Consider the following 26,647-nt stretch of genomic DNA (forward strand, 5'->3'; position numbering starts at 1 on the left):
ATGTGAAGCTTGCGACATTTCCTGATAACTTTGGCAACAACAAGGTCCAATAGAAAGTGAACTTTGCTTCCAACAAAATGTAAGAATTCATAGAATGGAACAGCAAACCACCTCACTTCGAACCCAAAGACCAAATATCAAAGATCCATTTGTTTACAACTAAATAAAGAGTGCTTTATTTTCTTTATCCATAGAGATGTCATTAAAAATATAAATTGTAAACATAATAAAACAACACAGTTGCTTTTTTTCTTTCTATTCTCTTATAATGTTAAATGATGCACCTACTATTATGATTAAATGTTGATTAGGCCGAAAAATAAATTAAATTAAAAAACAATGAATATAAAAAAGGAAAACTGAAATGAAATTCAATTGCACAACAAACTCATTCAACTTCAACGTTTTTTTTTAACTACTCTTGCATAAGTTATAAATTGGTATTGGTATCGTTTAACAATAATAATGTAATGCAATAGTTCTGTTTTGAACACTTAACAATTTTCCAGGTTTTTTTTTGAGAATTTGTTGTTTGGTGGCTTCTCTTTTGATTTACTTCTTGGCATTGATAATTTCAATGAATTCAGGTTTCAATGAGGCACCACCTACTAAAAAGCCGTCAATATCGGGTTGACTAGCCAATTCTTTGCAGTTGGCAGCGGTAACCGAGCCACCATATTGGATGCGTAGGGAGTCGGAGACTTCCTTGGAAATGTTTTCAGTTAACCATTTGCGGAGGTAAGCATGAACTTCCTGGGCCTGGAAAGAATGATTGAGGAAAAGATAAATTAGTTATAAAAGAATAACTCTGTTAGGATTTAAGTTTGTTTAATAATGGAAGCTACCCAAAAAAAAAACATGGAATCAAAAAAAGTTTTTCATGAAAACTGACTCAGTAGACATCGAACAATGTGGCTAAAGATTCGGTGACAAATGTCTTGCTGCGAAATAAGCGGCAAGAATGGTAAAGAACACGTTAAATCTAAGGCAGATGTCATCAATGTGGGCCGTGATAGTACAATTGGCCGCTTATGATAAATTCTCAATGTTGTCTGCTGGGTGTGGAATAGAAGATTGATAAATGTAAGATATTTCTAGAAATATCGCCCTACAATGGGAAACTCCCTATTTCACTCTTTGCAAATTTGCCCATGAACATTCCAGTAAGGAGCTGGGGCAAACTTCTCACAAATCAATGATTGCTGTCCGATTCAAGTTTAAATCCAATGATAAGGGACCTCCTTTTTATAGCCGAGTCTGAACGGCGTGCCGCAGAGCGACACCTCTTTGGGAAGAAGTTTTTACATGGCAAAGTACTTCACAAATGTCGCCAGCTTTAGGAGAACATAACCACCGCTGAAAAATTTCGAGATGTTCCTGCCAGGATTCGAACCCAGGCGTTCAGCGTCATAGGCGGACATGCTTACCTCTGCACTACAGTGGCCTCCACTCGTCCCTAAATCCACATACGACTGGCGAACATAGATATCCAAATTTGAGGCCGGTCGGGAGCGACGAGCTGGCGTTGTTGTCAAAAACCGAGAAAAGTTAAGAGCCACGAGGGCCGTCCTTTAACGCGGATTGATATTTTGGCTGTTTTGTATAGCGTGCAAAGCAGTCGTCGCACTTTGAAATTCTTAAACAAGTCTCGGGAGGAGTATTGCCTTAGGCGTCTTAACTTCTGGCGAGATTACGCGTACGACGAATTGCCCTCTTTCTTACATGTCTGCGAGTTCCACTGTATGTGCCTTGTGTATAAAGCGTGCGCCTTTGGTTGTGTTAATGATATGTACTCGCTGAAGTCATTTCAATGGGGTTTTTTTCCGACTGATACACTTTCGGGGCTCAAAGGTTATGAAGTAGTTTGATTGGTCAATGGATCAATTATCTCCAGAACTTCGAGAGCAGCAAGCTGAAAATCCTCTAGTCATTGTCCACTGTGGTCACTATCTAGAGAAAAGTTTGCCTGAAGTAAATCGCTTGAAGATCCACGGAGGTCAACCTTTACAGTCATTACTTTTCTTTAGTCCATACACTAATTCAGGAACCACATATAAGCACCCAAGTCGCCAGTTGACAACATGAACAAGGAATCCTATAAAGCGTTTGGCCGCAGGTATAAGGAAAACAATGTGGGTGAACCTTATGACTTGTCATAACGCAGCCTTAAGGACCTTTAGATGACAAACAATGAACATCTACAAGCGCAGAATAAACCCCTAACAATCAAGCAATGCTATTGGGTGATCTTTAAAAAATTTGATTTCGTATATCACCATAGGAATTAGCAAATTTTCAACCCACTGAACCGGAAGGCTCCCCCAAGACATATTGGTATGGATATTTGGGTGCTAATGAAATCACCTGGGATACCACAAGAGGGATTATCCCAATTTCTATCTCCTAGAGCTAAAAACTCTGCAGAGATATGTCGAGAGAGATTAAATCGACCTTTAGAGAAAAATCGGATAACACATCATGGATCCATCTCACCCTTCTCATATATACAATGCCTGCACAGCATTATATGCGAAGAAAAATAAATGCAAAAAAAAACTGTAATTTATGAACATGGCAATTATGTACCAAAAACGAATATTTTTGAGGTTCATCTTTAACAGCTACTTTTTGTCCCCCAATTGGTGTTATTTTCTTTGCTGTTGACCAACAAAATATTTTTCAAACAGGTGGTTTCTTTGGCATAAGTTTTTTGATAATCACCTTGTTTGACCCCTTGCCAAAACATATAATGTAAGGGCCAAAACCACACTAAAATACTCATTGTGGTTCTTTAAAATCTAACCACATTCATATACGACCCCTACGTCATAGCCTAAATTACCCACTAAATGTTATCAGTAAAAAAACGACAATAACAACTTACTTGTTGGGGTGTGGCAGTTTTGCCGGTACCAATGGCCCACACAGGCTCGTAGGCAACCACAACGTTGGTCCAATCCTTGATGGTCTTAGCATAGGCAGCCATTTGTGCAGCAACAACAGCTTCAGTTTTGCCACCTTCACGTTCATCCAATTTCTCACCAATGCAGGCAATGACCTTTAAACCTTCAGCCAAGGCATGAGCTGCTTTCTCGGCAATCAAATCATCACTTTCATTGAAGACATGGCGACGTTCGGAGTGACCTAAAATGACCCAACCAGCACCAACATCCTTCAACATGGCAGGTGAAACTTCACCGGTGAAGGCACCTTTGGGAACTTTGTAGCAATTTTGTCCAGCCACATTGAATTTGCAGGGCAATAGATCGCGGGCAAAGTTGATGTAAACAAAAGGACAACCCAAAACAATTTCGGTGTTCTCGTCCAAAGTGGCACCGGACAAGAGTTTGCATAATTCGGTGATGGACTGTTTGTCACCGTTCATCTTCCAGTTACCACCAACACAGAATTTGCGAGTCATTTTGATGCAGTTGTTGTTTTTTGGGAGGTGAGTGATGAAATAACCAAAGTTGTGCTGTAAAACGCCAAATAATAATCAATTTAAAAATTTCAAATTAAAAAAGATTAAAATTTTCAGTACCTTTGCGTTGGGCTGCTGTTTAACGAATAACCTTAGTATGACCTTGTTGTAGTTAAAACAGTCAACGGCAATCGTTAACAGAGTTGATTCTCTGTTAAAACATCTTCTGTTTCTTTAATTAACAGCATCGACCATCGGCCATTGTGTTAATAATGAAGAGTGTTGCCACACATACGTTTTGAAAATGGTCTATATGGGTATATCACGTAGAGAAAAAAAGGTTAAAATAAATAAAGAAACAAAGATCATATACATACAATCGGATATTTTCTGGCTACAGACCGTAGGATTATCTGTTTATATTACAAATAGAAAAAAAAACTCTTTCTAAAATGAGGCAGAAAATGGGTTTTTGTTTTGTAATAGCATTTGACGGGTTTCCTTGATCGCGATTTCGCTTGGTACCACCAAACTTCCAGAATAGCATTTAGGTCAGATCTGTGTGGTGTCCATTGCTGCCACGAGAAACTGAAGCTGCGAGCTAACGGGCGCGTCCACAGGTTGCGGATTGTGAAATGCTCTATACCTATACGAAGGCACTCCAACGCCAATCAGCGGTATCGAGCGGAAAGTTTCAGTGAGAAGCCGAGCAGCAAAGGCACTTGCACAAATACTAAGTGCCTATGATGCTCGATATTTCAAGGCGAGTTATAGGCGCCTTTGAATAACCAATGGCCACCCTGTTCCAGCGACGATGGGTCCTTTGGACCGGAAAGATCTTACTCACCTACAGGAGCTTGACGAGGATCGCGACCTCCACATGTGGCTACAACAACAGCAAATTCGCCAGTTGGACTTGCCAAAAAATATATGTCTTCTAGGTTGAAACTATGCATATATAGAAAACTTACTCTTATGACAATCTACGATTGCTTAGAGTATCTAGAGCCGTGGATCTAGCCATGTTCGACTGTAATTCGTATTTTATACTTATTTTGAGGCAGCATTAATAATATTCTTCTGTATTTATTTCCATATTTAGTTAATACTTGGATATTCGACATTTTTAAGTGGCAACCTTTCCTTAATTTTTTTACTCAGTGGCAACAATAACATTTGAAACATAACAGCTGTTGTTGGGACTATTGAAAACGTGTAACAGTATAACACAAATAAAAACTGTTCTAAAGTTTAATAACAACATCAGCCATTCTTAAAACATTTTATAATTAATGAAATGTTATTTAACATTAGAATACTAATATCTGCAGGAGGCAATTTTCAATTTTAAGATTAACGTAAAAAGTGTTAAGTTGCATTTGATACACAAAAATACTGTTATATAAGACTGATTAAATAGTCGCACACAATATGTAAAACAATTTTCTAAAAAATTATATTTTTAAGAAATTTTTCTTTTTATGAAAATCAAAATTCAGCAAAATTTTCCATAAAAATCAAATTTCGACGAAATTTTATATAAAAAAAACAATTTCCGATAAATTTTTTGTGAAAGTCAAATTATTAAAAAAATTCTAAAAAAAATCATATTTCCAAGGGGAAATTTTTTTATGAAAAATACATCTTAACAAATCATTCTTTAAAATAATGTTTTAACGATTCATTTCATTAAAATTAAATAAAACGTTATTTTCTGTGGAAGTAAAAATCAAATTTAAACGAAATTGGTAAAACAAAATTAAATTTTCATAGATTGGAAAGACCATTAGGTGACAATTTGCACCTGTTACTTATCTGAAGAAGATGCGAACACTCTTTTTATACAAACTTTCAAAAGCGCTAAATGTCGGAGATGGATAATCGGGCATAAGGTTCTCAAATAAAAGGGTTTGAATATATCATTCGAACTTGGTCATAAGCATCACGAGAGCAATTCGCTTTCATTCACAATGCTGAACGACACTTGCACAGTTGTCACGTGCTGCGTAATGACCACACTCTAAGTGGTGTTGGGTTACTGGGTAACAATCGGCCCTGTGAACCAGAACGAGCTTACTCGCCTATGGAGCTTGACGAGGATAGCTAAGCACAATAATATGGCTACAACAACAACCACTTTCCTCAGGTGTCATTAACGCACCAGCAGCTTTCTTAAAATCAGGCGGGAGAATTCATCATTTCTTAGTACAGCTTGCGAAACTCGCAGGCAGATGGGATTCGTCACTTCACTCCTACAGACTGAACTAAACGGAATTTATGGCCAGAACACTTGCAGCTCTGTCACTTAAGAGCCGGTATTGGTAAGGTGTGGCGTACTGTCAAGTCTCTCTTGAATTTCGGCAGAAGGGATGATAGGACATCAGTAATTTTTAACAGCAACTGACCGGAGCGCCCTGTTTTTAACAGCTAAATGTTTCAGCATTAAGTAAGTGATATAGCATGAGGGAGAGCCATTTGTGATCTCCGAACCGATGGAATAGATACAAATGTCATCTGCAGCGCCAAGTAGTGCAAGGCGTTGAGCCTCGACGATATTTCTACACTGATGATGAAGAATTTGAATGTACTGGGAGTTGAATCCCTGACTTTTCCTGTCACCAAGGTTTACAAGCTATCTCTGGACATATAAATTGCCCTTGTCTCGCCAGTAGCTAAGACGAAGTGATATTACTCCTTTTGAACCTTGTTGAAGAATTTTCGCATCAGCAAGAAATTTGCGGCATTTGGGACGCTGACAAAGAAGTCTTTTTGACTACATACAAAGCATGTCAGTAGCAAAATATGCAGCGCCAGTGTGAACTCGCCATCTAAATGACACGTAGTGTAATAAGATCTAAACCTGCCAGAATGGTGCTCAACTAATCTGGAATACAATAGGGTGGTCAAAGGGTATAAGCTGAATTTCCGGTCTATTGTCAAGTAGTTTAGGTTAGGTTGAAAAGAGGGTGCGGATATTAATCCGCCCCATGCCACTATGGACATACACCTTAACCAGCAATCGGCTTATTGTGCGCTCTAAATACTAAAAAGTAACCTCGAAAAATAAAATCTAAGTTAGGAATTCTGTGCTACTTACAAAATCCTTAATTGTTTTCCATGACCCATAAGTTGGTCCATGTCTGGTATTGGTATTAGACTTTGTTTTGTGAGGCTATGTTAAAGCTTTTGTCTATACAGACAAACCTGCTTCAATTGATGAATTGGAAGACAACATTGAAGCATTTATTCGGAAGATACCGGCCAAAATGTTGGAAAGAGTATGCCAAAATTGAACTAGGCTGAAGGACCATTTGAGGCACAGTCACGGTTAACATTTGCATGCAATAATCTTTAAACATTAAAATGTAAAACTTGTCTCCAAAGAGGCGTCGCACTGCGGCACGCCGTTCGGACTCGGCTATAAAAACGAGGCCTCTTATCATGGAGCTTAAACTTGAATTGTGAGAAGTTTGCCCCTGATCCTTAGTGGAATGTTCATGGGCAAAATATGCAAAAATTAGCATTTTATTATCGATTTATATAAAGATTTCATGCATTTTTCTGAATTTAACGTGTTTTTGTTAAAAAAAAACTCTTAGAAAATCACCCTTTATTAGGAGATCGGTCTATATAAAGAGTTTATCAAAATATATAGCCTAACGTCGAATACAACCTGCCTTCGAAGTTATATACGCCAAGTTTCAGCTCAATAGCTACGTTTTTAAATATTATAGCGTGAATTCAACAGACAGATGCATAGAGTGGCTTAGATTATTACGATGATCATGAATGTGTATACTCTATAGTAACGGAAGTGAATATTACGATGTGCTACAACCGGAATGGGGGATAAAATTGAAAATATCACAAAATTTGTTGTAGATCTTTAAACTTAAAATGCTCATAACTCTTTTAATACATATAACTCCCAATTCAACAACTCAAAAAAAATAATTGGCAAAGAAATATTTTTCTAACAAAAGCCTTGTATAGTGGGTGGGTCTTTCAGCTCAACAAACATAGTTTAGATAAAAATAGTTATACATTTATTTCAGTATTTTAGAGCAATACACATGCATATTTTATATATGTATATCTTAAAAATTTTTACAACAATTACTTTATTTTTTTTTTTTTTGCTTTTTTTACTTTATATATATTTTCGTCAATAAAATACGAAAGTTGTTCATTTGTTTATAAAAATGTTCTTTATATACAAAGATAACAATTATTATTATTTTATTAAAAAAAACAACCACAAGCTGTAAAAATTATAATAATAAATCACATATATGCATATGTATAAATGCAAACACATACATACATACAAAATATGTTATAGCACTCTTTAAGGATGATACCTTCTGGGGATATACAACAATCATTTATGCGATGCAAAACAGGAAAGACACACTCGCACTGGTTTTCCCGACAATGGCAGTGTGTGATCGGAACACGCACGACAAAATATATCACCACAGCTGCGACAATGATGTTTGCGCCGCGTTAAATTGAATTCCTTTTTGCAAGCCGTACAATGGCTAACTATGGAATCGGGAGCCCATATACCGGGTGCCCCAGGTATTGTTTGAGCATCACTCAATATGCTTGAGGTGGTGTTCAGTAGTTCCTGTTGCCTCTTTTCCTTTTCCTTCAATTCGGAAACCTTTAATTTACTCTCACTCAATTGTATGCCCAATTCCTCGAGTGTAGTTTGAGCCTCTGACCATTGGTGTCGCACCTCTTCGAGTTCAGCTTTCATCTGTTTCGATGTTTGTACTTCATTATTCAGTTCTTTAATACAATTTTCCAACTGAATGATTTTCTCTTTCAGTTGTAGTTCATTTTCTTGTAGAGCTATGCGCAGCTCATGCTCCCGCTTTAGATCGAGTTGAGCACGTGATGCTCGTTCTTCCGAAGCATTTACCTGAGTGGACAGAGTTTGTGAGGTAGTTTTGAGAATTTCGCCTAAATTTAATTTATCGTTGCTCCATCTGAAAGAAAAATGTTGGTAAAGTTAAGAATATAATTAACACAGAAGATGGATATTCAAAGTTCGGTCAATATGGCTTTGGCTTTGTGGCTTCAAGAGATTGTGGATTAATATAATATGTACTCTTATTTCGACTCATGCTATTGCATGAGTGCTAAAACGTATGTTTAAAAAAAATATCCAAATTGCAAATTAGTCCCTTAACATTCCATTAATGAACAGAGGCAAACTTCTCACATATCATTAAGTGCTGTCCGAATCAAATTTAAGCTCAATTATGAGTGTCCTCCGAATCCGAAAAGGGTGCCGCAGGCGTCACCTCTTTAGGAGAAGTTTTTACATGGCTTCTATGCATGGCATAGTACCTCACAAATGTCGCCAGAATTAGAAGAAGAAAACCTCCACCGACAAATTTTTTCTAATGATCTCGTCAGGTTTTGAACCCAGGCTCTGCGCTACAAAAGAATATCTTACTAAGCCAAATAATATCCTTATAGAAGAACAATTCCTTGAGAGAGGTGCTAATGCAAATTTGCCCATGCACATTCCATTAAGGAACTGGGGCAAACTTCTCACAAATCAATGAGTGTTGTCCAATTCAATATTAAGCTCAATGATACTGGACCTCGTTTTTATCGCCGAGTCCGAACGGCGAGCCGCAGAGCGACACCTCTTTGGGAAGAAATTTTTACATGGCAAAGTACTTCACAAATGTTGCCAGCATTAGGAGGGGATGATTACCGCTGAAAAATTTTCTGATGGTTGTGCCAGGATTCGAACCCAGGCGTTCAGCGTCATAGGCGGTCATGCTAACTTTTGCGCTGCGGTGGAGAGGTGCATGGGATAGCTGTTATCCCATGCACCTCTCGCAAGGTATTGTTCTTCTCTGAAGGATATATGTTAACGATATTATTTTGCTTACTAAGATATTCTTTTGAAGGTTCACGGAGAGCGCCACACACACTTGAACAATGAGATCCAATCTGTGTGGTGTTCATTGCTGTCACGAGTAGTTTAGCTGCGAGTATTACAAATGTCTGGCATTAATAAGATTTTAGTCTGTGATATATCACGGCATCCGATTGCTAATATTCGAGAGCAAGATCTCTGTGGACTGTTCTACAGATATTTCGGAAGTACAATCATGGGAAGATGAATGTTGCGACCAGATAACGAAGGGCCTTAACTGCTCGAGTGTTTCTTGATTAAACTGGCTGGGTGAAATTCATGAAAGGAACAGATGCCTGTAGGTCCCGGTTCAGTGATATGAAGGCCAACCGGAAGTAGAAGATGCATGAAATACACCGCATCTATATATATTCATCGATAGCAAAATCACTAAAAAAAAGACTGCAGATCAGATTAAAAGAGGAGACAGTATGTCGCTGGTGGAGTGACAGAGATTATTTGGTTCTGTGTCAACCAAAAAAGCTATGAGGGCAACCCATTTGTGAGACGATTGGACGATAGGCTGCAACAGGACAACTGAGTACCTAAGTCATAGAATGGCCATTACGGACACCCAATGGGAATAAGTGGACACTAAACTGATCAAACAAATGATTTCGGATAGGCGAAGTAGCGATATAATGTTTTTGAAACCTATTGGAAAGATTCGCAAATGAAAAACTACTGAATTCTTTCGTTGGGTAATTTAACGGACTCTTGGAAAGTAGCGAAACCCAAACAGCCCAATTTTGAAAACTCCCTGGGAATAAACTCCCTGATTGAATGGGGAGAAGGAATTTCGAATTCTCGAAAACAGTTGTTTTGCTTCAGCAGTTTTATTTTGGCTAAACATTTTACTATTATTTTTTGAAAAAAGAACATAAAATGGAAAATAAGCAAAAAGAAGTTAAAAAGGTTGATAAAAAAGTTTACAAACATGTTTACAAACATGTTTACTGTTGCTTTTGTAATGTTTGTTTTAATTTTTGTATTTTAATAGTGCACACAGCTTGTCACCATATTTAAGTGTTGTGATAACAACTTTCCATCTTCATCTAACAATCGTTGGCTAAATTAGAAGCTTCCAGAGTGGTCTGGTAGACAGATTAATTGTGGCGTGTTGTCCCTGGTTGCATGCGGGGCACACATTCTGCATGTTGGCGTTCCCTTGCCAAAAGAAGTTAAGGTGGCTGAATCGTATGAATGCTGTGTTGGTCTGCCTGATACGCCGTTTTATTTAAAGGCCTACTTTTATGGAACTAGAACTTGAAGATCTAATCGACATTTCCGAGCGGACGGGTTTCTTGGTGGTAGGGACGGCTGCAGGACATAGTGCTGCCGGAAAGCGACTTATGGATTTATTCTTACTCTTGTGGAGTAAATGCTGCCAAATGTGGCGCCAAGTATCTTTGAATAATTGCCCACTATCATTCCATTAAGGAACAGGCAGAAGACCTCTTGCACATCATTGAGTGCCGTCCGATTCGACTTTAAGGTCAATGATAAGGGACCTCCCTTAAGTATCCGACTCGTAATGAAGTGCCAATAAAATTGAAAAACTTAAGAAAATCTTCTATGGTGTGTACATGACATATTTAAACTGGGAGAACCTAACATAATTTGTACTTGTTTTTGATGAAAAAGTGAAAAATAATTTCCATATATTTTAAATTTTTTGAAAGTAATAAGTGGTGCCATTTTTTTATAAAAACAAAAATTTCACAATTTTGTATTCTAACTCCCTTTCATTTGTTTGGGGGAATTTCTCCCAGGTTTTATCATCTCATTCTCCCTTTCATATCGATTCAGAATAGCTACTTTTTTCCCTGGGTGAGATTTCCCTTTTTCGAAGTTTGTTTAGAATAAGGGAAAGGGGATTAGGGAAAAAACTCCCAGTAAATTGTTATTCAGAATAGGGCTGAAAGTTTTACTGCAAAATAGGTCTAGCCCACAAATAACTACTGTAGACTAAGCCGATGATTTCGGACCTGATTCTGAAGGCTTCGGAACTTTGCCTGAGGAATAGATAATGCAGGCTTGGGGCCGGAATCCGGTTCCGCCTCGAGTAGTCAAAGAGAGGTAGAAGCTAAAGGCGTACACATTACAACTGATTGTTTCGTTTCAAACTGTTTTTTTGTTTTTCAAATTTGCATTGACTACAGATAAGTAGAATTCAGCTTCTGTTACAAGTTGGTATTGTAATTTTTCAACAGGATCAAGTGTGGGGAGTAAAGAGAGTAACATATCTGATTTACTATGGTTTCTCCAAACAGATATTAGTGGTGATACAACAAAAAATTATTGTACGCTGTGCGAACGAGGCCACACGAAGCTGCTTGCTCTGTTCGCCTCTTCTTTGCCCGCGGGCATACGAAATTATGTGCGGATGAGTGTTGGTGCCCATCTACGATGTATACACACATTTTATTTCTTGCACCACTTGTGATGAGAAAATATTTGTGGTATCACAATTATTTGAGAACAAGTAAAAAAATAAATACATTCCTCACTGTTTCCCTCGGTTATTGTTCAATGAGCACGCACAAGCAAACCCATAACACAACTGTTATACTATTTCTCCCATTTATACTAATAGAATAAGGTATGTATATGATATACATACGAGAAAGCCCCTTTTTGTAATGGTCCGGGACCAATTCTCCTTGTTGAATAGTAGTGCGACGACCCATGATTAAAAATGAGGCGTCAGAGTCGATTGGAACAGTGAAACAATACTAAATAACTAGCATAACTAGCCTAGATTATTGCAAATATGTCAACGAACTCACATAAGTAAAATTACCTTTATTTAAGTAGATGAGAGGCTGTAACAATCACTAAAAACTCGCTGGTTGAAATCATCTGTGATATTCATTATATTCATTGTATAGAAACATTTTGCGCTCTCCCTCTAGCAGTGAGGACATTTTTTTCTTTTAAACATACCTTTAGACAGTGATATACTCACTTTGAAATTGTATTCTGTTATATATCTTCTGTAATACTGAAATTTGCATAATGATTGAAAGAAGCTGTGAACCACTGTATCTGTTTTGCTGACACTTGCAGTTACGCTGCTGCACGCCTATAGTACAAGCAAACAAGCTCAGAGATCAGGATCACGCCTTGGCTACCTAAAACAAACGAATTCTAGCTCTTTCAAATTCCTCGGTCATCACTGTTTTGCTTTGGGAACCTTATATTGGTAGAAATAAGGTCTCTTGGTTTGGGAACCCTTCCTCGAGTGACAAGTAATTGTGATCTGTCGGCGAGGAGGTTAAAGACTAAAAATTCAGACCCCTACGAATGCTCTGACTAATACGCTAGAATGACTGGAATATGATTTTGGGTTGCAATGCCAACGATACCACTCATCGATTAAAGGTCGAACACAATGGACCTGAGGACTCTAATGAAACTGATCGATGACGTACATGTCCGATACAGACTGACTTAAACATTTGGTAGTCCATTTTGATAAAAAAAAAGGTATCGAGTGGAGAGTCTCAGTGAGAGGACGGGTGGCACCGGCTCTTGGTTAAATACTGAGTGCTTATAATGCTCGATACGACAAGGCGCCTTATTGGAGCCTTATATTATTGGCGCCTTTAAATAGCCCGTAGCCATCTTGTTCCCGCGGCGATCTGTCGTATAGACCGGAACGAGCTTGCTATAGAGCTGGCAAAATATCGATGGCACTATCGATATTTAATTTTTTGAATAAATATCGATTGATATTTTTCCGATGGATACTATCGGAAAATTTAAATTCTTTTCCAAAACTACATGTAGCTTTTAAGATGCATTGCAGTTTTCATCCAATTAGGTTAAAATTTTTTAACAATGATTTCTCTCATGACTTTCAACTGATTTTATTAATCTTGGTTTTGTTTGGTCTGTGAATTGATATTGCTTCTTATAAATCGATACTATCGATACTGATTATTAAAACTATCGAAAAAATTTTGCTATTATGGATAGTGTGCCAGCTCTAGCTTGCTAGCCTATAAGATCTTGACGAGTATCTCTGCCTCCATATGCAAATGTAGCTACAACAACAACAACTAATGTGGCAGCCTTTGCCGACGAAGGACTCCAGGCCATAGGGGAATGGCTAGGCAAAATGAACAACAAACCCTCTTTAGAAAGAACCAGATGGAAAATTATGTATCAAGTTCCTATGTGGAATACTAGGCGTTCTAACTGACCACGCAGACCTTAAGATTAACCTTAAACACATAGGGGCGCCAAATGAAGGGATTTGTGTTTAGTCGTTTTGTTCTTTATAGACTCAAAAACGGCTGGAAGGAAAAACAGGTAATATAATTTTTGCATATCGGAAGGGGGCGGACCCTCCCCCTAACCCCAAAAGCTCCATCCAAAATCAAATGTAGGACTGCGATAATATGGATATCAAATGAAAGGTATTGGAGAGTAGAATACGAATATGACATTAAAAATTGTTTCCAAGTACAGTGGGGGCCACCCAATCTTCAAATGAGCGTTTTGGATGATCATGACAAATGATTCTAATGTAAAGGTATTCGGGAGTAGATTACGAATATCGGCTACATAGGTATATTTGCCGATCACGGCAAACATGACATTTAAATTTGTGTCCATGTATTTAGGCGCCTCAAATGGGTTAATTGACCGATCATAACAATATGGGGCTCAAATGAAAAGTATTTGAGAGTAGAAAACGAATCTGTGAAGCCGATCTTTGAGGCCAAATGTTTACGGTTATTGCCGAAATCACCCCCTAAAGTAAACTTATTTTCCAACAATAAGAGTGTCAAATGAAAGGTATTTGGAGTATAGCAAGAATTTGATATCCATATTTGGGCGGAATATCTGAGGAACTACAACACTCTCAAAAACAACTTCCTATTATTCTAATTTTCAAAAATGGTTGATCTAGGAATTGGGTGTTGCGATTTAAGGAAAATTTATTTTGCACTCTTATAGTTACCTAAAACAAAAGTTTGGTATTCATTGTTAGTGTGGGGTGTCTAGGGTGGCCGCCTAACCCCCAAAACCTGCCAAACGGATATATAGACCAATTACTACACTATGGGTCTCAAATGAAAGATATTTAGGAAAAGAAAATCAAAACGGGGCCATCCCAAACATTTGGTTGGTACTATCGATAGTACCATCGATAGTTTACTAGCTCCGGCACACACAAATGTGCGTGTGGAGAAATTTATCGCATTCCCTATAGGGACCATCCTCTCATAGATACGATAACAAGACCAAATAGTTCGGAGAACTATTGGTCTCTCTCTCCAATTGATTTCATGGTCCACTGCGTGGTTGACTCTCTGTTCGCAGACATGGGCAGATCCTACTCTACAATCCCCGTTGCACTGGCCACTTCTATGTGCGATGAACCTTTCCCAATCAATCCTTAGAAAATATAAGCAGTATAACTTATTCATATATATTTAAAAGTAGTTTTCTTAGTCATGTAAGGACAATGCCGCAAATACATTTTTTTTCTGGCACTATGAATTAGGTACAAGCCTTTGAGGTTTTTTAATAAATTCAATGTAGGGAACATCATCAATTAAGATTTATTTCCACTTTTAGATTTATAACATCACCCAAAGCCAAAACTATATTGACCTTATCCAAAAATACTAGAGCCAACTTACTTTTGCTCTAAATGAGCTATAGTATTAGCCATGTCCTCTTTTTGGGACTCTAATTTCATCATAACCTCTGTTTTGTGTTTAAGAGAAGCCTCACATTCCTGTTGAAGATAGAAGAATAGAAATGAAACACCATGGTTTAGTAGTACATACATTTTCCATTAAAGTTGTGTATATACGATTTATTTGTTTTTTATTTAATAATTTTTAAATGATTTTTAATTATTCGAAATTTTTGAAAAATTATTTACTAAATTAACATGAGTGTGAGAACGCCAAGTATTTCAACTATGTAAAAATACTTTAATAAAAATATTTATTGCCATAAATAATAATGATAACCAATAGGGATTTAAATTTTGATTTTTTTTTTATAAAAATATTTTAAAACTGAATTACATTGTATTTTTTATATTTATGATTACATTATATAATTTTTTTTGTAAACTCATACGTTGTTAAGACCTAGAATATTTAAGTAAGGATTTAATATATTTAAAATTAATTTAAATTAAATGTTAATAATAAATAGCAGAGGTATGAGTTTCAAAATATCGAATAATCATAAAAAATTAAAATAAAAATATAGAAAGGTAAATTAAAAGCCCTTGATAATACGAAAAAAAATCTCTGAAGCAAACCATACTTTATAATATAGATTATATACATGTACATCGATATCTTAATTCTACACGATGCTGTATGGCCAAACTCGTTTTTTTCGAGGAGCCATGCCTAGAAAACATTTTTTAATTACCAACTTTGTTTATTTCTTAACTTTCAATTTAATTATATTTTACTTTATATATTTAATGTTTATTGGATAATATTTTGCTATAAAAGCTTTGAACAAACTGTCTCCAAATGTGATCGCAAAGACCCCGATGATGCAGAACTTGACGAAACTTCAAACATAACGCATTTTTTACTTTTAGACGAACTTTTTCAACTAAGTTAATACGGAGAGAGGAAAGATGTATTTTAATATGGGACAGCTTCGAAATGAGGACTATATAAGCGAAATGGAAGGCACTGGCGAAGCACATAGGCAAAGCAAAGTGCTCTGCAAAGTTTTAGTTTCCTGAGAAAGTGGTGCCCCATTTTTCAGACAGTTAAAAGGACATCCATAATCACCGTACCACATTAACCTCGGTAGATTATCTCATTGGGGATATTATCGATGAGAATAAGAAAGCAAAGGCAATACGCACCTTTCAGCCGGGCTGATGTTAAGGAATCTCCAAGCCTATCTTGCAGAAATCCCTTGATATTATACGCCCTCTCCTCCTCATTGTCATTGTCTTTACTCTAAGCTCTTTTGCAGGAGAATGTTAGATTAAAAGTGTGTAGTTAGCCCCATGCATAATTTAATGCAATATGTGTATGATGGTCGGTAGGAAAAATTGTTTTCAGGTGTTCGAGAAAAACTGAAGGCTGGCCAGCATCGGGGTCACTGGGAAGAGTGAAGAAGGTCACACAATACCTGTTACCGAAACTAGTTTAGGTTAAGTTAGAGTGGCAGTTTTTTAAACAGGCTCTAGTTCTTTTCAGTTACTCATCAATAATCAAATCTTTCTGCTTAACAAAATTTTCATAGTCATTAAGCTTGACGTCACTTTGGAGAAAGGACAAATAAAGAAAAAATACATATATGACAGGCCTGTACGACAGACCAAAACCTCTGATAGGAATGCACGAACTCAGTTGCCGGGGCGCTGATACCAAAACGAACTCAAAAGAGAGTTTTTAGAATATCCTTCGCCAACGGGTAAGATTGGGCGGCGAGATATCGATTTTCATATAAAGCTCCAAGATGGTGCCGGGAACGGAATCGGAATTCTACTCCGATGCACTTGATCTCTCAACATATCTTCTAAAACTCATCATTTATTTAGTCAATTTGGCAGCACTCATGCATTGAATTTAATGACAAGGAGGTGCGTTAAATGTTTAGACTCCCTGTATCAAAATAGAAGGATCGCAGATGTGTGCACCATAAGCTGAATTGAAAGTTATTCTGAATATAAAACTCATTAAGGTCTGTATTCGGAACTGTGATGCCACGTTTGCGCCGACGATGAAGGAACTCGACATGATAAAAGAGGACAGTTGGAAGGCATATGCTATGTTTGACGATATACGAGGGTTACCTTTTATATTTATTGGACAACCCTTGTGTTGCAATCCGCCAACTGACAGCTCTATCGTAAAACTTGACATTTTTATGGTTACACGTACTGAGAACGTTTTGACTTACGAGCACTATTTGTGTTGTTTGCAGTAACTTAAAAGATTTATCTCGTCCAAAAAATTAAATTAAATCGTGAATATTTTCGTGTGATTATTTTTTACAATTTTCGAAGTGGATTAACTCAACAACAATGCTTCGATGAAATTAATTTAATTTTTGGCGATGAAGCTCCATCACGGACCACTGTTTATCGATGGTATAGTGAATTCAGCCGAGATCGTAGTTCACTCCAAGACGAATTTGGTAAAGGTCGTCCAAAATCAGTTGTTGTTCCAAAAACCATTGATGATGTGCGCCAACTGATATTGCAAGATCGCCATGTGACCTATCGTGAGATTGAGACAACCTTAGGCATTAGTGGGACCAGCATACATTCAATATCGCACGAACTTTTGACCGTCAAAAGAATTTGTTGGCATTGGATCCCACACAAGTTGTCAATCGCTCAAAAAAGGCTCGTGTCGATTGGTCGAAAGAAATGCTCCAAAAATACGAAACAACTGCATTTTTGAACACTCAAAACATCGATTTGATGAATCATCCGTCTTATAGTCCTGACTTGGCTCCGAATGACTTTTATTTTTTCCCGTACGTAAAAAATAAAATGAGTGGTCAACGTTTTTCGACACCTGAGGAAGCGGTTGATGCGTTCAGAATACAGATACCACAATCAGAGTGGCAAAAGTGCTTCGACAATTGGTTCAAACGCATGCAAAATTGTATAGATCTTAATGGGAAATATTTTGAAAAACAATAAAGCGATTTTCGATGATTATACCTTACACGACTATTGTTGTACAGGGTATTATAACTTAGTGATTTAGTTTGTAACACCCAAAAGGAAGAAAGATAGACCCATTGATAAGTATACCGATCGACTCAGAATCACTTTCTGATTCGATTTAGCTATGTCCGTCTATCAATGTTAATTTGTGTACAAACTACAGGTCGCAATTTTTATCCGATCGTCTTCAAATTTGTTATGGCCTAGAGAGGAAGCCTATTGAAATTGGAAAAAATCGGTTGAGATTTGGATATAGCTCCCATATATATGTTCGTCCGATTTGCAGTAATACTGCAATAAAAAGGAAGGATTTTCTTATGACTCCCGACATTACAGATGAATTTAATTAAAATCGGTTCAGATTTGGATATAGCTCCCATATATATGTTCGTCCGATTTGCAGTAATAATGCAATAAAGTGGTAATTTGTTACCCGATTCTCTCGAAATTTGGGAGGAAGGATTTTCTAATGACTCTCGACATTACTGGTGATTTGAATGATAGCGGTTCAGATTTAGATTAGCTTATATAAATATCATCCGATTTTCACTCCTAGAGTCACAGCAAGCGCATTTATTGACCCATCTTGCCAAAAATTTTGCAAAACGCTTACCTCGACGACTGCCACAGTAGCTGAGAAGTTTCCAAGAGCCACTGCAAGCGCATTGTTTGACCAACCTTGCCAACATTTTTCACAAAGCTTTCCTCGACGAATCCACGTTATCTGAGAAGTTTGCTCGAAATAGGTTCAGAATTAGATATAGCTCCCATATATATGTGTTCGTCAGATTTTGGGTAATTTGCAATAATGTTGTCTTTGGCAACTGTAGTTATTACAGTTTGAACATATTTGCTAGCCGAGGTCCTCAAAATTGGTTCAGAATTGGATATAGCTCCCACATTGTACTTATAGGGTAGGTGTAGGGTATTACAGTCAGCACCGCCCGACTTTTGCCCTGCCTTACTGGTTAATATTTGTTTTTGTGTTCTCTAATCCAGAAATATAAAAGGCGACCCTCGTTTACAGAGTCTGTCAGGCAGAGGTCTGTACTATAACAATTCCAACAATCGAAGGGGCAGAGATTAATCTTTTATCCTCAAAACTCAGTATTTATATGGACCACGTGGCAGCAATCAATGTCTTGCATTCGAGTGGCGAAGTGGGTGATACAATTTTTAGAATACCTGAATAAACTTCCAGCACATGATATGAAAACACTGTGCAATCCCCATGAACTCTTTCGCCTCACATCAACCAGCAAAAGTAAAACGGAGTCATAACTGGGCATTGCACCATCGGCCATATGGCGGCTCACATGAGAGGAGCGCGTCCGCAAAACCAGAATTTTAAGGTGGAGATACATACCTGCCGCAACACTGCGTACTTAAGCAATCTAATCCACATTCTCCATACGGAGTAGCTGCAATTGCAGTCGCGGACAATCAGCGGTATCGAGCGGAGAGTCTCAGCTCAGTCTCAGCCGGCCTCAGAGGCCTCTCAGGAGGTCTCAGAGGCTGGGCGGCACCGGCTTTTGCATAAATACTGAGTGCCCATGATGCTCGATAAGACGAGGAGAGTTATTGGCGCCTTTAAATAACCAATTGCCACCATGTTCCCGCTGCTATCGGAAACAGGAAAGAACTTGCTCACTTATAGGGGCTAGATGAGGATTGCCACCTCCACATATAGACATCTGGCTACAACAACATGGCCCAATCAAACAACAATTGCGGCTCCTAGGAGCTCATGGAGTCCAATAAGTAGATCGGTTAATATGGGATATAGACCGATTCGGATCATATAAAAAGCAATTTGTGCAAAAAATCAGCCAAATGGGATAGCAATTGCGGCTTCTAGGGGCTTATAATGTCAAATCGCGAGATCGGTTCATATGGGAGCTATATCCAAACATGAACTGATATGGCTCATTTGAAATCCCCAACGACCTACTTCAATAAAAACTATCTGCGTAAAATTTCAATCGGCTAGCTTTACGGGTTCGACCGCTATAGTGAATTTCATAGACGGACGGGTGTGGTTTGATCGACTTAGAATATCAAGACGATCAAGAATATATACTTTATGGGTTGTATATCAATATTTCGAGGTGTTACAAACGGAATGATTAGTATACCGCTATCCTATGGCGGTGGGTATAAAAATACTTATTTGAGTTGCTTTTTTCGCACATTCAAATATCTACTTTGGAATTGATATATCTTTATAGCGTACATATTACCAATCAATATATTCGCCTTAGAAATTAGTGTACCTGGCAGCCACTTGTCTGTTGCTCTAATGATATTTGCCATTGGAAATACCAGCATTCTTGTACCTAGGCGAACATTTAAAATTGTCACTTTTTGAGTTTTCCATCCGCACTTGACTGAACTGATCAGCATTTTTACTGCACTTTACTCAGTAGGAGTAAGAGAGACACAATAGAGTAATTATTGTTCCGGTAAACAAATAATCGGTTGCGGCTATAGAAACACTTTTGCCATTAAAGAGATTTCGGTTCTACAACAAAAGAAAGCCGAAGCTTCTCAAGTGTTTACAATAAACAAAGTTAATTGCGTTCAACGTTTATGGCTAACGAACGGCTCAAGCGAAGCTTTACTCAGTTACAATAAAAGAAAAACTTCGTCTCGAAATATAGTGATCTTCGCCCTAACAGGCTAAAAAAAAACTTGAAAATAAAAATATTTTGTTTTTTGTAAAACGGTCCCAAACATTTTAATTTTTTTGCATTCACTCCCTGAATGCTTCTTATTCTAGCCCTGTCCAATTCCCTGGTATTATTTTAACTCAGGAATCTGTATCGCGCAAAAAAAGGTCTATGGGTTGAGCAATAAAAAATAAACCATCTTTTTCTAACAACAGTGAGGCTCTCCTCTCTCTCTTTTATTTTCATTTTGATGCTCTGCAAGTAAACTAAAGAGCTTCCCCTTCTACCAGAATCCCTGAAATCGGTAATATGATATATGATAGCTTATTAAAAATGGGCTACAAGCAGTAGCTTATCTTGCCTTAGTTGTTGAAAAGTTTTGTTTTCTATATTCATTTAGTTTCCTTTATTTTTTAACTGTTTTTGGTTTGTGTTATGGTATTAAGATATCGATATAAACGAATGAAATAATTAAAAAAAAATAAAAAGTTTGTATATTAATGAGATTCATTTTATTTCTTTGAATTATTGAGTATATATGCATGTATTTGTGTATGTTGTATGTATGCATGTATATGTATGTATATAGTAGTTAGTTGAAGCATGGTACAAGTTAAAGCTTTCCTTTAATTATTGTATAATTTTCAATTTTTGGTTATTCCAAATTAAATAGTAATAATAATAAATCCTAACTTGAAAATCTACAATAATATATCTCAAAACACACAATTAATATATATTTGTTTATGGGTTTGTGTGTGTTTGTGTTCTTGGGTTTGTGTAATTCTAAGTTACATCATTTATATATTTTTAGGGTAGCTGGGATAATCATCCTACACCAATAATATAATTTCTCAACATTTTTACTATAATCTTTGTTATTTTTTCATAATTCTTTTTTATTTGGTATTCTTTATTTCATAGTTACTTGCCCTTTTTATACATACATCTAATATTGTTATATAGTTTTTATTTATTTAATTAAATGGGCTTTACATATTTGGAAAAGGGTCCACTAGGTACATACATAAACCAACTAGGGGTTTAATTTTACACTATTTTTTGTTTTCAATATATAGTTGTATGTATGTAATTTTGATGATTTCATAATATTTTTGAGGGGGAAATTTTTTTCGTGTTAAAGGCATATATGTTATGTGAGAGTTTTGGAAATAATTATGATACACTAGATTAAATTTATTGATTTTTTTCCTTAAATATCAACTGAAAAAATTTACAAAAGTTAAGTCAGCCGATTTTTTTATACTTTTATACCAAGCATGGTAATATAATTCAAGTGAAGCATTGTCTTGAAAAGTGGTAATAAATGTGAAATACACATGTATATCCCGACTTCAAATGTAGTCGCGGAGACATTGATGATTCAGAAGACTGCGGCAATCCAAATGATGTTTTAAAAACAACAGAAAACATTGGTTTTTGTACGGAAAAAATTGTGGTTGCTTGAGTTAGTTCAAGGGGTAGCAAAATAGCCACGGTTTATCCATTATAAGCTAACTCTCCAGCATCAAGTGTAGGAGAACGTACATTACATTTTTAAGCTTGTCTTATCCATAGAACACATCAAGCAATCCCATCACAAGCATCAATCACTTCACGAAGACTTATAAGTCTTGGTCCAAAGCACGTGATGCATCGTCTATGCTGCGAATACATTTTTAGACAAACGATACCCGGTCAAGAGGGAAAATCTATACATAACTGGGCACTGAACGATAGACCCTATGGCGGCACGCATTGAAATCACACAATTAGGTTGCTGTGTAAGATGTCTTGGGAGCATGAAGTGATATCGCACTTGCTTGGTTCACGTTCAGGTCTACAAGAGAATAGGCATTTTAACAAATGGAGAGAGTTGTTCTTCCATCTGGTAGACCTTTCAATTGTACCTCTAAGAGATTTTCGATGCGCAATATATCTTTTGGCGGCACGCATGTAAAACTCGTCTAATAATTACTGCAAAAGCTGTCTTGATAAAGATGCATTTTTTACCACATCCGGGTTTGCAAGAGCACAGGCTGCTTAATGGAAGGTTCATCGGATATTTATTTAGTGTATCTCGGAGGTATAATTGATAAGCGATTGGTTCTATGGCGCGATTGGTTACTAAAGAAGATGGATTGATGAGAATAAAATGATTACGCATTTATTTGTATCATGCGCTTCTTGCTCATCTGAATATCAGGGTCTGCAGAAACACAGGCTCTCCATATTGGGGAAGCGATGCTTTTTCATCTGAATCACTAAATACGTCCGTAACAAAGGCCTGCACAAGACCATTTATTTCTGCTTTCAAGACACACTAACAATCATAGAGTATTTTAAGAACTGAACCCTTCGTTAAAAAATACAACATTGTATGAGACAATTGAGAACTGAGTTAAACAGATAACAAGACAATGAAATAAGTGAATGCAAAAAGAGAGATTGATTCATAATTCAGTGAATGCACGCTGTACAGTGCAAGCATTCGGGTACATTTTGCTTCAGACAAAGTATTTTTCTTGTCGTCTGCTTTCGTACGATGCAACGTGGTTGATTTGACAAAAGCATGGGTAAACTCACACTCGCAGACGTAGATTTTTTATATGAGACAGAAACAACAACGATTCTCGTGATCAGTTCACCTCTTGAAAAAGACAGCGAGACGCTTTCATATGACTCAGTGTCCAGCGAGTTATTTTTTTTTTTTTCATTTTGAGATAAAAATACTACCAAGCACTGAATGGGGGTTGTTTTTCAAAATTTTCTACTTAACACCAACTTGTGTGTTTTACTACGTCTTCAGTGGCTCGCTTTTCAATAGACTTGAAATACAACATCTGGGTTCAGCGTTCATTATTTCAGCAAAAAGAGTTACCAATGAATGGTTTGTACATGCCCTCGGTCCGTAATGTCAGGACGGTTCTGTTAGGTATTAGATACTCTAGTGGGTGCAGAGCACTGCTCCTCAGGAGATGCAAATTAGGGGAGCTCAATTTATGTAGGATAAAAACACACAGCGGCTTTTAAAATCGAAATATACGGCCAATTCTAAAAGTTTAATTAAACACCACGGGTCTAAATTCAAAGTCGAGCTTCCGGTTTTTATGCCAAAATTTTGTTTTTTGTGCCATATCAATAGAACCGATTTTGTAGTCAAAAACCGAAACTCGGTTTAAATTTTAGTCCCATGGTTACTTGAGCACAACTTTGTTATAGATAACGATTTTAACAAACGCCAAAAATTGATCCACCCTTATACACAGACAAGCTGACGATTATAAACACGTGTCTGAGCTATATTAATTTTAACGGCGGCCATCAACTCAAAAGTTAGTGTATCATTCCCTCTGAAGCTCAGGCAGGAATATTATAAAAATTTGCACTAATACTGGCAACATTGTTGAGGTATATTAAACTTCTTTACTACCTGTTGTCGTTCTGCGGCACTTACTTCGGACTCGGTAATAAAAAGGAGACCCCTTACCGATTTTCGCGGCTAACAGACTCTGCCAACTAAGTGTCAGAGCTCAATCGAATTACAATTGCAGAGCGGCACCTCTTTGGGGAGAAGTTTTTACATGGCAAAGTACCTCAAAAATGTCGCCAGCATCAGAAGGGGATAACCACCGCTGATGTTCCTCCGAGGATTTGAACCCAGGCGCACAGCGTCATAGGCGGACATGCTAACATCTGTGCTAAGGTGGCCTCCATTAATGGCATGGGGTGGTTTAATATCCGCATTCTCTTTTCTACCTAACCTAGTCATTGTCGCTCAAAATGAATCACAACACCATGTGTTTTCTATTTTAAACGCTCACTAAAAATTTAATTTAAAATCGGCAGTATATGGGCGAGGATATGGCACCCGCTTAGTTACCTTTTTTCTCTCTATACAAAATTAATAGGTTTGTTTGTTACTCGCTACAAACAAACCTATTTAACATCATCTCACAACCGCCAGGAAGCAATTAGCGCGACGACACAGAATGAGTTGAGCACGCCGGACGAGGTCACCTTGGGCGGATGAATATTTTCTTCAGCGGCTCAGGAGAATTAGACTCCAGGATTGGTAAACAAAATACTACTATCATCATCGGTAGGTATGAGGGATTGTAAGTCAGACTTTGATGTGATATTGCCGGTTAAACTTGAACGAGAAGATCTGAGGCGGCTATAGAAGACCTTTATCAACAGAAGTACGAAACCTCCGTTTTCTCCAGGAAGAGAAATCTCCTGAAATCAATTAAAATTTGATTGGTTCCATATTCCAAGCAAATTTGACCCACTATAAGATTTTTAGCAAATTAAGAACACACAGAAATTGTTTGAGCCTTATCGTTATCAAGAACCTATTATAGCCAAGCTTGTGTACATAGAGTGTTGAAACTTAGTTTTTAAATTTGTTTGTTAGCTAACCCATCATGAGTGATATAACAATTTTAAATTTGAAAGAGAATGTTAAAATGTGTTGGGTTTTTGTTTTCCTTTCTTACTAAATGCAATAATGTTCGTTTAACGAAACACAATCAACTAAACTAATAGCCTTCTTTTTTTACTTTCTTTACTTAATGATCAAAACTTAATCTCAATTAGCTGCTGCCTTTTGTTCATCTGGCATAAAAAATGCCCCCATTGAAGAACTGGCATTGTTGGGTAACGAAGCGGCCGGAGTCATATCGTCATCATCATCCTTGTGTAGACTCAAGTCGGCGTCTGTTATTGTATGGCCATCATCCAGGCATAGCTTAAGAGACTTGGCCGATAGCGGTGTCTTAACTTCCGGTGTGGATTCGTGGAACTTTTCTGAGGTGGCTGAAGGCGATTTGCGATAATTGTTGGGATTGAAGGGCGGTATGTTGTCCATTTTCAAATGTAAACGTTTCATAGGTGGTCCAATGTCTTGTTTATGCTTCTTAGTCATGGCTTCGAATTTTTGTAGATTTTGTTGTCGCCGCGTATTGGGTGACTTATCGGCCGAGGTAACCGGTGGCTGATCCAGCTTATTCTCATATTTCTTTTCCAGCGATTGTAGAATGTTGCCAATTTGCGAGGCTTTGGTTTGAAGACGAGCTACCATTTCACCTTTCTGGGTAAGTTCATCTTCACATTCCTGTTGTGAGCGGGCAGTGACATTATGGAGGAGTTGTTTTTTTTTATATATATTTTTCAATAACAATTGTTTTTTGATTTTATGATTTATGAGTTAAGAAAACAAGTAAACCTAAAATCAAAGGAATTTGGTAAAAAGCCAACGGAAAAAAACTTGGGAGAATAAACCAAACGAAACTAAAGATAGGGAATCTTAATAGGGATTTCCAATCCTTTTTTGGTAGCAAAAAAATGTTTTAAGCCTTAAATTATAATAAATAATAATATTTCAATAACTAATTAAATAAATGCATTATTTTTTTAATTAGCGTTTAAAGATCATGTGATCGATGACTTAGTGGTTGATGCATGAGTTGACAACTTAATAACGAATTGCGTTTGAGATGAAATGGGCGTTACTTCTGTTTGTTTTTGTTTTTTTTTTTGGTTTCTTGTGTTTAGCATTTAATTTTGGTTAATTTACCAACCTGTAATTTGCGATACATTTCCAAATTGATTTGTTTTATTTCATCCAGCTGTAATCGCAGCGACACTATGGTATCTTGTTTCTCATGTATATCCTTTTCCAATAATTTCATGGCCATATCCGATTCAGCTTTCAAAGCTACTTGTAGTTTTAGTTCTTTTTCCAGCTCGGAACCTTTCTTCTTTTCCTTATCCAGTTCCACCTTTAGATTTTCCACCAATGCTTTATCATTTTCTTTGGAATTATTGGAGCTATTGTCACTTTGATTAGAATTTAACGAAGGTGGTCCAACATCTTTTGTTTAATGATAATGATTTGAAATTAGTTTATGATTTAAAAAACAGTG

The 26,647-nt window shown here is 37.1% G+C and overlaps 2 protein-coding genes across 7 annotated transcripts in view; both read right to left on the reverse strand.

Moving 5' to 3' along the window:
* Positions 1 to 342: 342 nt before the first annotated feature.
* On the reverse strand, positions 343 to 3,648 carry LOC106086799 (triosephosphate isomerase). The gene is made up of 3 exons (XM_013251611.2): positions 3,542 to 3,648; positions 2,885 to 3,475; positions 343 to 759 (listed from the first exon to the last, which is right to left on the reverse strand). Exons 2-3 carry the CDS (start codon positions 3,419 to 3,421, stop codon positions 553 to 555), a joined length of 744 nt encoding a protein of 247 aa, XP_013107065.1. The 5' UTR covers positions 3,422 to 3,475; positions 3,542 to 3,648; the 3' UTR covers positions 343 to 552.
* Positions 3,649 to 7,555: 3,907 nt separating this feature from the next.
* The window catches only part of LOC106086795 (protein RUFY3), a 42,843-nt gene continuing 23,751 nt past the window's right edge, over positions 7,556 to 26,647 (reverse strand). For 2 of the 6 annotated variants that reach the window (XM_013251605.2, XM_013251603.2), the window contains exons 7-8: positions 26,303 to 26,595; positions 21,210 to 25,836 (exon numbers count right to left, since the gene is read on the reverse strand). In XM_013251605.2, the coding sequence (XP_013107059.2) occupies positions 25,312 to 25,836; positions 26,303 to 26,595 (818 nt within the window). In that variant the 3' untranslated portion in view covers positions 21,210 to 25,311. The other 4 variants (XM_013251601.2, XM_013251602.2, XM_013251604.2 and 1 more) reach the window with 4 other exon arrangements.

This window comes from Stomoxys calcitrans, chromosome 2, assembly GCF_963082655.1.
Source record: "Stomoxys calcitrans chromosome 2, idStoCalc2.1, whole genome shotgun sequence".
NCBI classification, from domain to species: domain Eukaryota; kingdom Metazoa; phylum Arthropoda; class Insecta; order Diptera; family Muscidae; genus Stomoxys; species Stomoxys calcitrans.